The 13,465-nt window shown below is 66.0% G+C and overlaps 1 protein-coding gene across 1 annotated transcript in view; it reads right to left on the bottom strand.

Annotated features, from left to right (window-relative positions):
- LOC124034964 (ras-GEF domain-containing family member 1B-A-like) overlaps nt 1-13,465 on the bottom strand; it is a 75,693-nt gene that overhangs the window by 26,601 nt on the left and 35,627 nt on the right. The window contains exon 8 of the mRNA XM_046348355.1: nt 13,003-13,105. Coding sequence (XP_046204311.1) covers nt 13,003-13,105 — 103 coding nt within the window. The remainder of the gene's footprint in view (nt 1-13,002; nt 13,106-13,465) is intronic.

The following is a 13,465-nucleotide window of genomic DNA, read 5'->3' as shown; positions in this document are numbered from 1 at the left end:
GGCCTGACCAACTGCCCCTCCACCACCCCACCCCAGCCTTAAGGCCTGACCAACTGCCCCTCCACCACCCCACCACCGCACCCCTCCACCCCAGCATTTAGGTCTGACCAGCTGCCCCTCCACCACCCCACCCCAGCCTTTAGGCCTGACCAACTGCCCCTCCACCACCCCACCCCAGCCTTTAGGCCTGACCAACTACCCCTCCACCACCCCACCCCAGCCTTTAGGCCTGACCAACTGCCCCTCCACCACCCCACCCCAGCCTTTAGGCCTGACCAACTGCCCCTCCACCACCCCACCCCAGCCTTTAGGCCTGACCAACTGCCCCTCCACCACCCCACCCCAGGCTTTAGGCCTGACCAACTGCCCCTCCACCACCCCACCCCAGCCTTTAGGCCTGACCAACTGCCCCTCCACCACCCCACCCCAGGCTTTAGGCCTGACCAACTGCCCCTCCACCACCCCACCCCAGCCTTTAGGCCTGACCAGCTGCCGCTCCACCACCCCACCCCAGCCTTTAGGCCTGACAAGTTGCCCCTCCTCCACCCCACCCCAGCCTTTAGGCCTGACCAGCTGCCCCTCCACCACCCCACCCCAGCCTTTAGGCCTGACCAACTGCCCCTCCACCACCCCACCCCAGGCTTTAGGCCTGACCAACTGCCCGTCCACCACCCCACCCCAGCCTTTAGGCCTGACCAACTGCCCCTCCACCACCAAACCCCAGGCTTTAGGCCTGACCAGCTGCCCCTCCACCACCCCACCCCAGCCTTTAGGCCTGACCAGCTGCCGCTCCACCACCCCACCCCAGCCTTTAGGCCTGACCAGTTGCCCCTCCTCCACCCCACCCCAGCCTTTAGGCCTGACCAGCTGCCCCTCCACCACCCCACCCCAGCCTTTAGGCCTGACCAGCTGCCCCTCCACCACCCCACCCCAGCCTTTAGGCCTGACCAGCTGCCCCTCCACCACCCCACCCCAGCCTTTAGGCCTGACCAGCTGCCCCTCCACCACCCCACCCCAGCCTTTAGGCCTGACCAACTGCCCCTCCACCACCCACCCCCTCCACCCCAGCCTTTAGGCCTGACCAGCTACCCCTCCACCACCCCACCCCAGCCTTTAGGCCTGACCAGCTGCCCGTCCACCACCCCACCCCACCCCTTAGGCCTGACCAGCTGCCCCTCCACCACCCCACCCCAGCCTTTAGGCCTGACCAGCTGCCCCTCCACCACCCCACCCCAGCCTTTAGGCCTGACCAGCTGCCCCTCCACCACCCCACCCCAGCCTTTAGGCCTGACCAACTGCCCCTCCACCACCACCCCTCCACCCCAGCCTTTAGGCCTGACCAGCTACCCCTCCACCACCCCACCCCAGCCTTTAGGCCTGACCAGCTGCCCGTCCACCACCCCACCCCACCCCCTTAGGCCTGACCAGCTGCCCCTCCACCACCCCACCCCAGCCTTTAGGCCTGACCAGCTGCCCCTCCACCACCCCACCCCAGCCTTTAGGCCTGACCAGCTGCCCCTCCACCACCCCACCCCAGCCTTTAGGCCTGACAAGCTGCCCTTCCACCACCCCACCCCAGCCTTTAGGCCTGACCAGCTGCCCCTCCACCACCCCACCCCAGCCTTTAGGCCTGACCAACTGCCCCTCCACCACCCCACCCCAGCCTTTAGGCCTGACCAACTGCCCCTCCACCACCCCACCCCAGCCTTTAGGCCTGACCAGCTACCCCTCCACCACCCCACCCCAGCCTTTAGGCCTGACCAGCTGCCCCTCCACCACCCCACCCCAGCCTTTAGGCCTGACCAGCTGCCCCTCCACCCACCCCACCCCAGCCTTTAGGCCTGACCAGCTGCCCCTCCACCACCCCACCCCAGCCTTTAGGCCTGACCAGCTGCCCCTCCCCCACCCCACCCCCTCCACCCCAGCCTTTAGGCCTGACCAGCTGCCCCTCCCCCACCCCACCCCCTCCACCCCAGCCTTTAGGCCTGACCAGCTGCCCCTCCCCCACCCCACCCCAGCCTTTAGGCCTGACCAGCTGCCCCTCCCCCACCCCACCACCCCACCCCGCCCCAGCCTTTAGGCCTGACCAACTGCCCCTCCACCACCCCACCCCAGCCTTTAGGCCTGACCAGCTGCCCCTCCACCACCCCACCCCAGCCTTTAGGCCTGACCAGCTGCCCCTCCACCACCCCACCCCAGCCTTTAGGCCTGACCAGCTGCCCCCCCCACCCCACCCCACCCCAGCCTTTAGGCCTGACCAGCTGCCCCTCCACCACCCCACCCCAGCCTTTAGGCCTGACCAGCTGCCCCTCCACCACCCCACCCCAGCCTTTAGGCCTGACCAGCTGCCCTTCCACCACCCCACCCCAGCCTTTAGGCCTGACCAGCTGCCCCTCCACCCACCCCACCCCAGCCTTTAGGCCTGACCAGCTGCCCCTCCACCAGCTGCCCCCCACCCCAGCCTTTAGGCCTGACCAGCTGCCCCTCCACCACCCCACCCCAGCCTTTAGGCCTGACCAGCTGCCCCTCCACCACCCCCCACCCCAGCCTTTAGGCCTGACCAGCTGCCCCTCCACCACCCACCCTCCACCCCAGCCTTTAGGCCTGACCAGCTGCCCCTCCACCACCCCCACCCCAGCCTTTAGGCCTGACCAGCTGCCCCTCCACCACCCCACCCCAGCCTTTAGGCCTGACCAGCTGCCCCTCCACCACCACACCCCCTCCACCCCAGCCTTTAGGCCTGACCAGCTACCCCTCCACCACCCCACCCCAGCCTTTAGGCCTGACCAGCTGCCCTCCACCACCCCACCCCCCCCTTAGGCCTGACCAGCTGCCCCTCCACCACCCCACCCCAGCCTTTAGGCCTGACCAGCTGCCCCTCCACCACCCCCACCCCAGCCTTTAGGCCTGACCAGCTGCCCCTCCACCACCCCACCCCAGCCTTTAGGCCTGACCAACTGCCCCTCCACCACACCCCCTCCACCCCAGCCTTTAGGCCTGACCAGCTGCCCCTCCACCACCCCACCCCAGCCTTTAGGCCTGACCAGCTGCCCGTCCACCACCCCACCCCAGCCTTTAGGCCTGACCAGCTGCCCCTCCACCACCCCACCCCAGCCTTTAGGCCTGACCAGCTGCCCCTCCACCACCCCACCCCAGCCTTTAGGCCTGACCAGCTGCCCCTCCACCACCCCACCCCAGCCTTTAGGCCTGACAAGCTGCCCTTCCACCACCCCACCCCAGCCTTTAGGCCTGACCAGCTGCCCCTCCACCACCCCACCCCAGCCTTTAGGCCTGACCAACTGCCCCTCCACCACCCCACCCCAGCCTTTAGGCCTGACCAACTGCCCCTCCACCACCCCACCCCACCCCAGCCTTTAGGCCTGACCAGCTACCCCTCCACCACCCCACCCCAGCCTTTAGGCCTGACCAGCTGCCCCTCCACCACCCCACCCCAGCCTTTAGGCCTGACCAGCTGCCCCTCCACCACCCCACCCCAGCCTTTAGGCCTGACCAGCTGCCCCTCCACCACCCCACCCCAGCCTTTAGGCCTGACCAGCTGCCCCTCCCCCACCCCACCCCCTCCACCCCAGCCTTTAGGCCTGACCAGCTGCCCCTCCCCCACCCCACCCCCTCCACCCCAGCCTTTAGGCCTGACCAGCTGCCCCTCCCCCACCCCACCCCAGCCTTTAGGCCTGACCAGCTGCCCCTCCCCCACCCCACCACCCCACCCCGCCCCAGCCTTTAGGCCTGACCAACTGCCCCTCCACCACCCCCCCACCCCAGCCTTTAGGCCTGACCAGCTGCCCCTCCACCACCCCACCCCAGCCTTTAGGCCTGACCAGCTGCCCCTCCACCACCCCACCCCAGCCTTTAGGCCTGACCAGCTGCCCCTCCCCACCCCACCCCACCCCAGCCTTTAGGCCTGACCAGCTGCCCCTCCACCACCCCACCCCAGCCTTTAGGCCTGACCAGCTGCCCCTCCACCACCCCACCCCAGCCTTTAGGCCTGACCAGCTGCCCTTCCACCACCCCACCCCAGCCTTTAGGCCTGACCAGCTGCCCCTCCACCACCCCACCCCAGCCTTTAGGCCTGACCAGCTGCCCCCTCCACCACCCCACCCCAGCCTTTAGGCCTGACCAGCTGCCCCTCCACCACCCCACCCCAGCCTTTAGGCCTGACCAGCTGCCCCTCCACCACCCCACCACAGCCTTTAGGCCTGACCAGCTGCCCCTCCACCACCACCACCCCCACCCCAGTCTTTATGCCTGACCAGCTGCCCCTCCACCACCCCCCCACCCCAGCCAGGCCTGACCAGCTGCCCCTCCACCCCCCCCCACCACCCCACCCCAGCCTTTAGGCCTGACCAGCTGCCCCTCCACCACACCACCCCAGCCTTTAGGCCTGACCAGCTGCCCCTCCACCACCCCCCACCCCAGCCTTTAGGCCTGACCAACTGCCCCTCCACCACCACACCCCCTCCACCCCAGCCTTTAGGCCTGACCAGCTGCCCCTCCACCACCCCACCCCAGCCTTTAGGCCTGACCAGCTGCCCCTCCACCACCACACACCCCTCCACCCCAGCCTTTAGGCCTGACCAGCTGCCCGTCCACCACCCCACCCCACCCCTTAGGCCTGACCAGCTGCCCCTCCACCACCCCACCCCAGCCTTTAGGCCTGACCAGCTGCCCCTCCACCACCCCACCCCAGACCAGGCCTGACCAGCTGCCCCTCCACCACCCCACCCCAGCCTTTAGGCCTGACCAGCTGCCCTCCACCACCCCACCCCAGCCTTTAGGCCTGACCAGCTGCCCCTCCACCACCCCACCCCAGCCTTTAGGACTGACCAACTGCCCCTCCACCACCCCACCCCAGCCTTTAGGCCTGACCAACTGCCCCTCCACCACCCCACCCCAGCCTTTAGGCCTGACCAGCTACCCCTCCACCACCCCACCCCAGCCTTTAGGCCTGACCAGCTGCCCCTCCACCACCCCACCCCAGCCTTTAGGCCTGACCAGCTGCCCCTCCACCACCCCACCCCAGCCTTTAGGCCTGACCAGCTGCCCCTCCACCACCCCACCCCAGCCTTTAGGCCTGACCAGCTGCCCCTCCCCACCCACCCCCTCCACCCCAGCCTTTAGGCCTGACCAGCTGCCCCTCCCCCACCCCTCCACCCCAGCCTTTAGGCCTGACCAGCTGCCCCTCCCCCACCCCACCCCAGCCTTTAGGCCTGACCAGCTGCCCCTCCACCCCACCACCCCCACCCCAGCCTTTAGGCCTGACCAGCTGCCCCTCCACCACCCCACCCCACCCCAGCCTTTAGGCCTGACCAGCTGCCCCTCCACCACCCCACCCCAGCCTTTAGGCCTGACCAGCTGCCCCTCCACCACCCCCCCACCCCAGCCTTTAGGCCTGACCAGCTGCCCTCCACCACCCACCCCCCTCCCCCCTCCCCCACCCCACCACCCCAGCCTTTAGGCCTGACCAGCTGCCCCTCCACCACTCCCCACCCCAGCCTTTAGGCCTGACCAGCTGCCCCTCCACCACCCCACCCCAGCCTTTAGGCCTGACCAGCTGCCCTTCCACCACCCCACCCCAGCCTTTAGGCCTGACCAGCTGCCCCTCCACCACCCCACCCCAGCCTTTAGGCCTGACCAGCTGCCCCTCCACCACCCCACCCCAGCCTTTAGGCCTGACCAGCTGCCCCTCCACCACCCCACCCCAGCCTTTAGGCCTGACCAGCTGCCCCTCCACCACACCCCCCACCCCAGCCTTTAGGCCTGACCAGCTGCCCCTCCACCACACCCCCCACCCCAGCCTTTAGGCCTGACCAGCTGCCCCTCCACCACCCCACCCCAGCCTTTAGGCCTGACCAGCTGCCCCTCCACCACCCACCCCCTCCACCCCAGCCTTTAGGCCTGACCAGCTGCCCCTCCACCCCACCCCCCACCCCAGCCTTTAGGCCTGACCAGCTGCCCCTCCACCACCCCACCCCAGCCTTTAGGCCTGACCAGCTGCCCCTCCCACCACCACCACCCCCTCCACCCCAGCCTTTAGGCCTGACCAGCTGCCCCTCCACCACCCCACCCCAGCCTTTAGGCCTGACCAGCTGCCCCTCCACCCACCCCCTCCACCCCAGCCTTTAGGCCTGACCAGCTACCCCTCCACCACCCCCCCCCCAGCCTTTAGGCCTGACCAGCTGCCCGTCCACCACCCCACCCCAGCCTTTAGGCCTGACCAGCTGCCCCTCCACCACCCCACCCCAGCCTTTAGGCCTGACCAGCTGCCCCTCCACCACCCCACCCCAGCCTTTAGGCCTGACCAGCTGCCCCTCCACCACCCCACCCCAGCCTTTAGGCCTGACCAGCTGCCCCTCCACCACCCCCACCCCAGCCTTTAGGCCCCAGCTGCCCCTCCACCACCCCACCCCAGCCTTTAGGCCTGACCAGCTGCCCCTCCACCACCCCACCCCAGCCTTTAGGCCTGACCAACTGCCCCTCCACCACCCCACCCCAGCCTTTAGGCCTGACCAGCTGCCCCTCCACCACCACCCCACCCCAGCCTTTAGGCCTGACCAGCTGCCCCTCCACCACCCCACCCCAGCCTTTAGGCCTGACCAGCTGCCCCTCCACCACCCCACCCCAGCCTTTAGGCCTGACCAGCTGCCCCTCCACCACCCCACCCCAGCCTTTAGGCCTGACCAGCTGCCCTCCCCCCCCCCACCCCCCCACCCCAGCCTTTAGGCCTGACCAGCTGCCCCTCCACCCCACCCCCCCACCCCAGCCTTTAGGCCTGACCAGCTGCCCCTCCACCACCCCACCCCAGCCTTTAGGCCTGACCAGCTGCCCCTCCCCCCCACCCCACACCTCCACCCCCCCCAGCCTTTAGGCCTGACCAACTGCCCCTCCACCACCCCACCCCAGCCTTTAGGCCTGACCAGCTGCCCCTCCACCACCCCACCCCAGCCTTTAGGCCTGACCAGCTGCCCCTCCACCACCCCACCCCAGCCTTTAGGCCTGACCAGCTGCCCCTCCTCCACCACCCCCCCCACCCCAGCCTTTAGGCCTGACCAGCTGCCCCTCCACCACCCCACCCCAGCCTTTAGGCCTGACCAGCTGCCCCTCCACCACCCCACCCCAGCCTTTAGGCCTGACCAGCTGCCCCTCCACCACCCCACCCCAGCCTTTAGGCCTGACCAGCTGCCCCTCCACCACCCCACCCCAGCCTTTAGGCCTGACCAGCTGCCCCTCCACCACCCCACCCCAGCCTTTAGGCCTGACCAGCTGCCCCTCCACCACCCCCACCCCAGCCTTTAGGCCTGACCAGCTGCCCCTCCACCACCCCACCCCAGCCTTTAGGCCTGACCAGCTGCCCCTCCACCCACCAGGCCACCCCTCCCACCACCCCACCCCAGCCTTTAGGCCTGACCAGCTGCCCCTCCACCACCACACCCCCTCCACCCCAGCCTTTAGGCCTGACCAGCTGCCCCTCCACCACCCCACCCCAGCCTTTAGGCCTGACCAGCTGCCCCTCCACCACCACACCCCTCCACCCCAGCCTTTAGGCCTGACCAGCTGCCCCTCCACCCACCACACCCCCTCCACCCCAGCCTTTAGGCCTGACCAGCTGCCCCTCCACCACCCCACCCCAGCCTTTAGGCCTGACCAGCTGCCCCTCCACCCACCCCCTCCACCCCAGCCTTTAGGCCTGACCAGCTGCCCCTCCACCACCCCACCCCACCCTTTAGGCCTGACCAGCTGCCCCTCCACCACCCCACCCCAGCCTTTAGGCCTGACCAGCTGCCCCTCCACCACCCCACCCCAGCCTTTAGGCCTGACCAGCTGCCCCTCCACCACCCCACCCCAGCCTTTAGGCCTGACCAGCTGCCCTTCCACCCCCAGCCTTTAGGCCTGACCAGCTGCCCCTCCACCACCCCACCCCAGCCTTTAGGCCTGACCAGCTGCCCCTCCACCACCCCACCCCAGCCTTTAGGCCTGACCAGCTGCCCCTCCACCACCCCACCCCAGCCTTTAGGCCTGACCAGCTACCCCTCCACCACCCCACCCCAGCCTTTAGGCCTGACCAGCTGCCCCTCCACCACCCCCCACCCCAGCCTTTAGGCCTGACCAGCTGCCCCTCCACCACCCCACCCCAGCCTTTAGGCCTGACCAGCTGCCCCTCCACCACCCCACCCCAGCCTTTAGGCCTGACCAGCTGCCCCTCCCCCCACCACCACCCCCTCCACCCCAGCCTTTAGGCCTGACCAGCTGCCCCCTCCACCACCCCACCCCAGCCTTTAGGCCTGACCAGCTGCCCCTCCCCACCCCACCCCAGCCTTTAGGCCTGACCAGCTGCCCCTCCCCACCCCAGCCTTTAGGCCCACCCCCCAGCCCCAGCCTTTAGGCCTGACCAGCTGCCCCTCCACCACCACCCCACCCCAGCCTTTAGGCCTGACCAGCTGCCCCTCCACCACCCCACCCCAGCCTTTAGGCCTGACCAGCTGCCCCTCCACCACCCCACCCCAGCCTTTAGGCCTGACCAGCTGCCCCCCCCACCCCACCCCACCCCAGCCTTTAGGCCTGACCAGCTGCCCCTCCACCACCCCACCCCAGCCTTTAGGCCTGACCAGCTGCCCCTCCACCACCCCACCCCAGCCTTTAGGCCTGACCAGCTGCCCCTCCACCACCCCACCCCAGCCTTTAGGCCTGACCAGCTGCCCCCCTCCACCACCCCACCCCAGCCTTTAGGCCTGACCAGCTGCCCCTCCACCACCCCACCCCAGCCTTTAGGCCTGACCAGCTGCCCCTCCACCACCCCACCCCAGCCTTTAGGCCTGACCAGCTGCCCCTCCACCACCACCCCCCAGCCACCCCCTCCACCCCAGCCTTTAGGCCTGACCAGCTGCCCCTCCACCACCACACCCTCCACCCCAGCCTTTAGGCCTGACCAGCTGCCCCTCCACCACCCCACCCCAGCCTTTAGGCCTGACCAGCTGCCCCTCCCCCCCACCACCACCCCCTCCCACCCCACCCCAGCCTTTAGGCCTGACCAGCTGCCCCTCCACCACCCCACCCCAGCCTTTAGGCCTGACCAGCTGCCCCTCCACCACCCCACCCCAGCCTTTAGGCCTGACCAGCTGCCCCTCCACCACCACCCCCTCCACCCCAGCCTTTAGGCCTGACCAGCTTCCCCTCCACCACCCCACCCCAGCCTTTAGGCCTGACCAGCTGCCCCTCCACCACCCCCCAGCCCTGACCAGCTGCCCCTCCACCACCCCCCACCCCAGCCTTTAGGCCTGACCAGCTGCCCCTCCACCACCCCACCCCAGCCTTTAGGCCTGACCAGCTGCCCCTCCACCACCCCAGCCAGGCCTGACCAGCTGCCCTCCACCACCCCCCAGCCTTTAGGCCTGACCAGCTGCCCCTCCACCACCCACCCCTCCACCCCAGCCTTTAGGCCTGACCAGCTGCCCCTCCACCACCCCACCCCAGCCTTTAGGCCTGACCAGCTGCCCCTCCACCACCCCACCCCAGCCTTTAGGCCTGACCAGCTGCCCCTCCACCACCCCACCCCAGCCTTTAGGCCTGACCAGCTGCCCCTCCACCACCCCACCCCAGCCTTTAGGCCTGACCAGCTGCCCCTCCACCCACCCCACCCCAGCCTTTAGGCCTGACCAGCTGCCCCTCCACCACCCCACCCCAGCCTTTAGGCCTGACCAGCTGCCCCTCCACCACCCCACCCCAGCCTTTAGGCCTGACCAGCTGCCCCTCCACCCACCCTCCACCCCAGCCTTTAGGCCTGACCAGCTGCCCCTCCACCACCCCACCCCAGCCTTTAGGCCTGACCAGCTGCCCCTCCACCACCACACCCCCCTCCACCCCAGCCTTTAGGCCTGACCAGCTGCCCCTCCACCACCCCACCCCAGCCTTTAGGCCTGACCAGCTGCCCCTCCACCACCCCCACCCCACCACCTGACCAGCTGCCCCTCCACCACCCCCCCCAGCCTTTAGGCCTGACCAGCTGCCCCTCCACCACCCCACCCCAGCCTTTAGGGCCTGACCAGCTGCCCCTCACCCCACCACCCCTCCACCACCACAGCTGCCCCTCCACCCCAGCCTTTAGGCCTGGCCTGCCCCTCCACCAGCCCCACCCCAGCCTTTAGGCCACCACTGCCCCTCCACCCCAGCCTTTAGGCCTGACCAGCTGCCCCTCCACCACCCCCCACCCCAGCCTTTAGGCCTGACCAGCTGCCCCTCCACCACCACCCCTCCACCCCAGCCTTTAGGCCTGACCAGCTGCCCCTCCACCACCCCCACCCCAGCCTTTAGGCCTGACCAGCTGCCCCTCCACCACCACCCCCACCCCAGCCTTTAGGCCTGACCAGCTGCCCCTCCACCACCCACCCCTCCACCCCAGCCTTTAGGCCTGACCAGCTGCCCCTCCACCACCCCCCCCACCCCAGCCTTTAGGCCTGACCAGCTGCCCCTCCACCCAGCTGCCCCTCCACCACCCCACCCCAGCCTTTAGGCCTGACCAGCTGCCCCTCCACCACCACCCCCCCACCCCAGCCTTTAGGCCTGACCAGCTGCCCCTCCACCACCCCACCCCAGCCTTTAGGCCTGACCAGCTGCCCCTCCACCACCCCACCCCAGCCTTTAGGCCCCCTCCACCAGCCTTTAGGCCTGACCAGCTGCCCCTCCACCACCCCACCCCAGCCTTTAGGCCTGACCAGCTGCCCCTCCACCACCCCACCCCAGCCTTTAGGCCTGACCAGCTGCCCCTCCACCACCCCCACCCCAGCCTTTAGGCCTGACCAGCTGCCCCTCCACCACCCCACCCCAGCCTTTAGGCCTGACCAGCTGCCCCTCCACCACCACACCCCCTCCACCCCAGCCTTTAGGCCTGACCAGCTGCCCCTCCACCACCACACCCCTCCACCCCAGCCTTTAGGCCTGACCAGCTGCCCCTCCACCACCCCACCCCAGCCTTTAGGCCTGACCAGCTGCCCCTCCACCACCACACCCCTCCACCCCAGCCTTTAGGCCTGACCAGCTGCCCCTCCCCTCCACCACCCCACCCCAGCCTTTAGGCCTGACCAGCTGCCCCTCCACCACCACACCCCCTCCACCCCAGCCTTTAGGCCTGACCAGCTGCCCCTCCACCACCCCACCCCAGCCTTTAGGCCTGACCAGCTGCCCCTCCACCACCACACCCCTCCACCCCAGCCTTTAGGCCTGACCAACTGCCCCTCCACCACCCCACCCCAGCCTTTAGGCCTGACCAGCTGCCCCTCCACCACCACACACCCTCCACCCCAGCCTTTAGGCCTGACCAACTGCCCCCACCACCACCCCACCCCAGCCTTTAGGCCTGACCAGCTGCCCCTCCACCACCACACCCCCTCCACCCCAGCCTTTAGGCCTGACCAGCTGCCCCTCCACCACCCCACCCCAGCCTTTAGGCCTGACCAGCTGCCCCTCCACCACCACACCCCCTCCACCCCAGCCTTTAGGCCTGACCAGCTGCCCCTCCACCACCACACCCCTCCACCCCAGCCTTTAGGCCTGACCAGCTGCCCCTCCACCACCCCACCCCAGCCTTTAGGCCTGACCAGCTGCCCCTCCACCACCACACCCCCTCCACCCCAGCCTTTAGGCCTGACCAGCTTCCCCTCCACCACCCCACCCCAGCCTTTAGGCCTGACCAGCTGCCCCTCCACCACCACACCCCTCCACCCCAGCCTTTAGGCCTGACCAGCTGCCCCTCCACCACCCCACCCCAGCCTTTAGGCCTGACCAGCTGCCCCTCCACCACCACACCCCTCCACCCCAGCCTTTAGGCCTGACCAACTGCCCCTCCACCACCCCACCCCAGCCTTTAGGCCTGACCAGCTGCCCCTCCACCACCCACCCCCTCCATCCCAGCCTTTAGGCCTGACCAGCTGCCCCTCCACCACCCCACCCCAGCCTTTAGGCCTGACCAGCTGCCCCTCCACCACCACACCCCCTCCACCCCAGCCTTTAGGCCTGACCAACTGCCCCTCCACCACCCCACCCCAGCCTTTAGGCCTGACCAACTGCCCCTCCACCACCCCACCCCAGCCTTTAGGCCTGACCAACTGCCCCTCCACCACCCCACCCCAGCCTTTAGGCCTGACCAACTGCCCCTCCACCACCCCACCCCAGCCTTTAGGCCTGACCAACTGCCCCTCCACCACCCCACCCCAGCCTTTAGGCCTGACCAATCAGGATATTTTCTACCTGCATTCTTTTTTATTTGTTGGCTGTTTTTTAAATCTAGTTAGTCAATAGAAGTTACTTGCATTTGGTATCTATGTCTCTGAATTCTGTGTTTTTAGCTGCCAATGGCTAAAGGTGTAGCCTATTATACAATGTGTCCATTTGGCAGAATCTCTTACAATAGATTCATTTAATATTTATATCATTTTCATTTAGATATAATTTAGATTAACAACATGACAATGATTTTGAGATATATTATTATAAATTAAATGAAACCGTTCCAAGCAAATGTGTGCAAATGAAAATCATAATCGGATTGGTAGAAAGTGTAAGATAAATTGTAAATTGGCACTCCCACATGGAAAAGGTTTCCTTACCCCTGGGCTAGAGTCACTCTGCTCATAAATATCAATTAAAGTTATTATCAAAGAACGTTCCCCTTCTCTACTCAGGTTAAGGACAATTTCTATGGCCAAATGGGTCACTTTTATAGGAAAACTTCAGCCCAAAATAAATAAATAAGCAACATTTGAAATACTTTTAAGGTGATGTCGTTTCGGGTTAGGAATATTATATGGATTAGGAAGGTACAAATCTTGCTGAACAACAAATTGCATTTACTGATTGAATTTCCTGACTGTAGTCAAAAAAAGCCCTTTGTGTGTATAGCAAGTGAGCAAGAGGAGTGAATTGTGTCAAGGGTGGGGAAGGGTGAAAAAACAAAAACAATAAATAGAAAACAACAACAACAACAACACTTACAGATAATGGCCATGAGGGAGTTGAAGTTGCCGATGTTGAAACATTCCTGCGCCACGTCGATGAAGAACTCCATGACTCGCGCTCGCTGCTTCTTCTTTACGGGCTGTCATGTCAACAACAACAACAACAAGTCAACAACAAGTCAACAAGTCAACAACAACAACAAGTCAACAACAAGTCAACAACAACAACAAGTCAACAACAACAACAAGTCAACAACAAGTCAACAACAACAACAAGTCAACAACAAGTCAACAACAACAACAAGTCAACAACAAGTCAACAACAACAACAAGTCAACAACAAGTCAACAACAAGTCAACAACAACAAAAAGTCAACAACAACAACAAGTCAACAACAAGTCAACAACAACAACAAGTCAACAACAAGTCAACAACAACAACAAGTCAACAACAAGTCAACAACAACAACAAGTCAACAACAACAACAAGTCAACAACAA

Source organism: Oncorhynchus gorbuscha, linkage group LG05 (assembly GCF_021184085.1).
Source record: "Oncorhynchus gorbuscha isolate QuinsamMale2020 ecotype Even-year linkage group LG05, OgorEven_v1.0, whole genome shotgun sequence".
NCBI classification, from domain to species: Eukaryota; Metazoa; Chordata; class Actinopteri; order Salmoniformes; family Salmonidae; genus Oncorhynchus; species Oncorhynchus gorbuscha.
The sequence above is the reverse complement of the archived record's forward strand: the minus strand, read 5'-3'. Positions and strand labels throughout refer to the sequence as shown.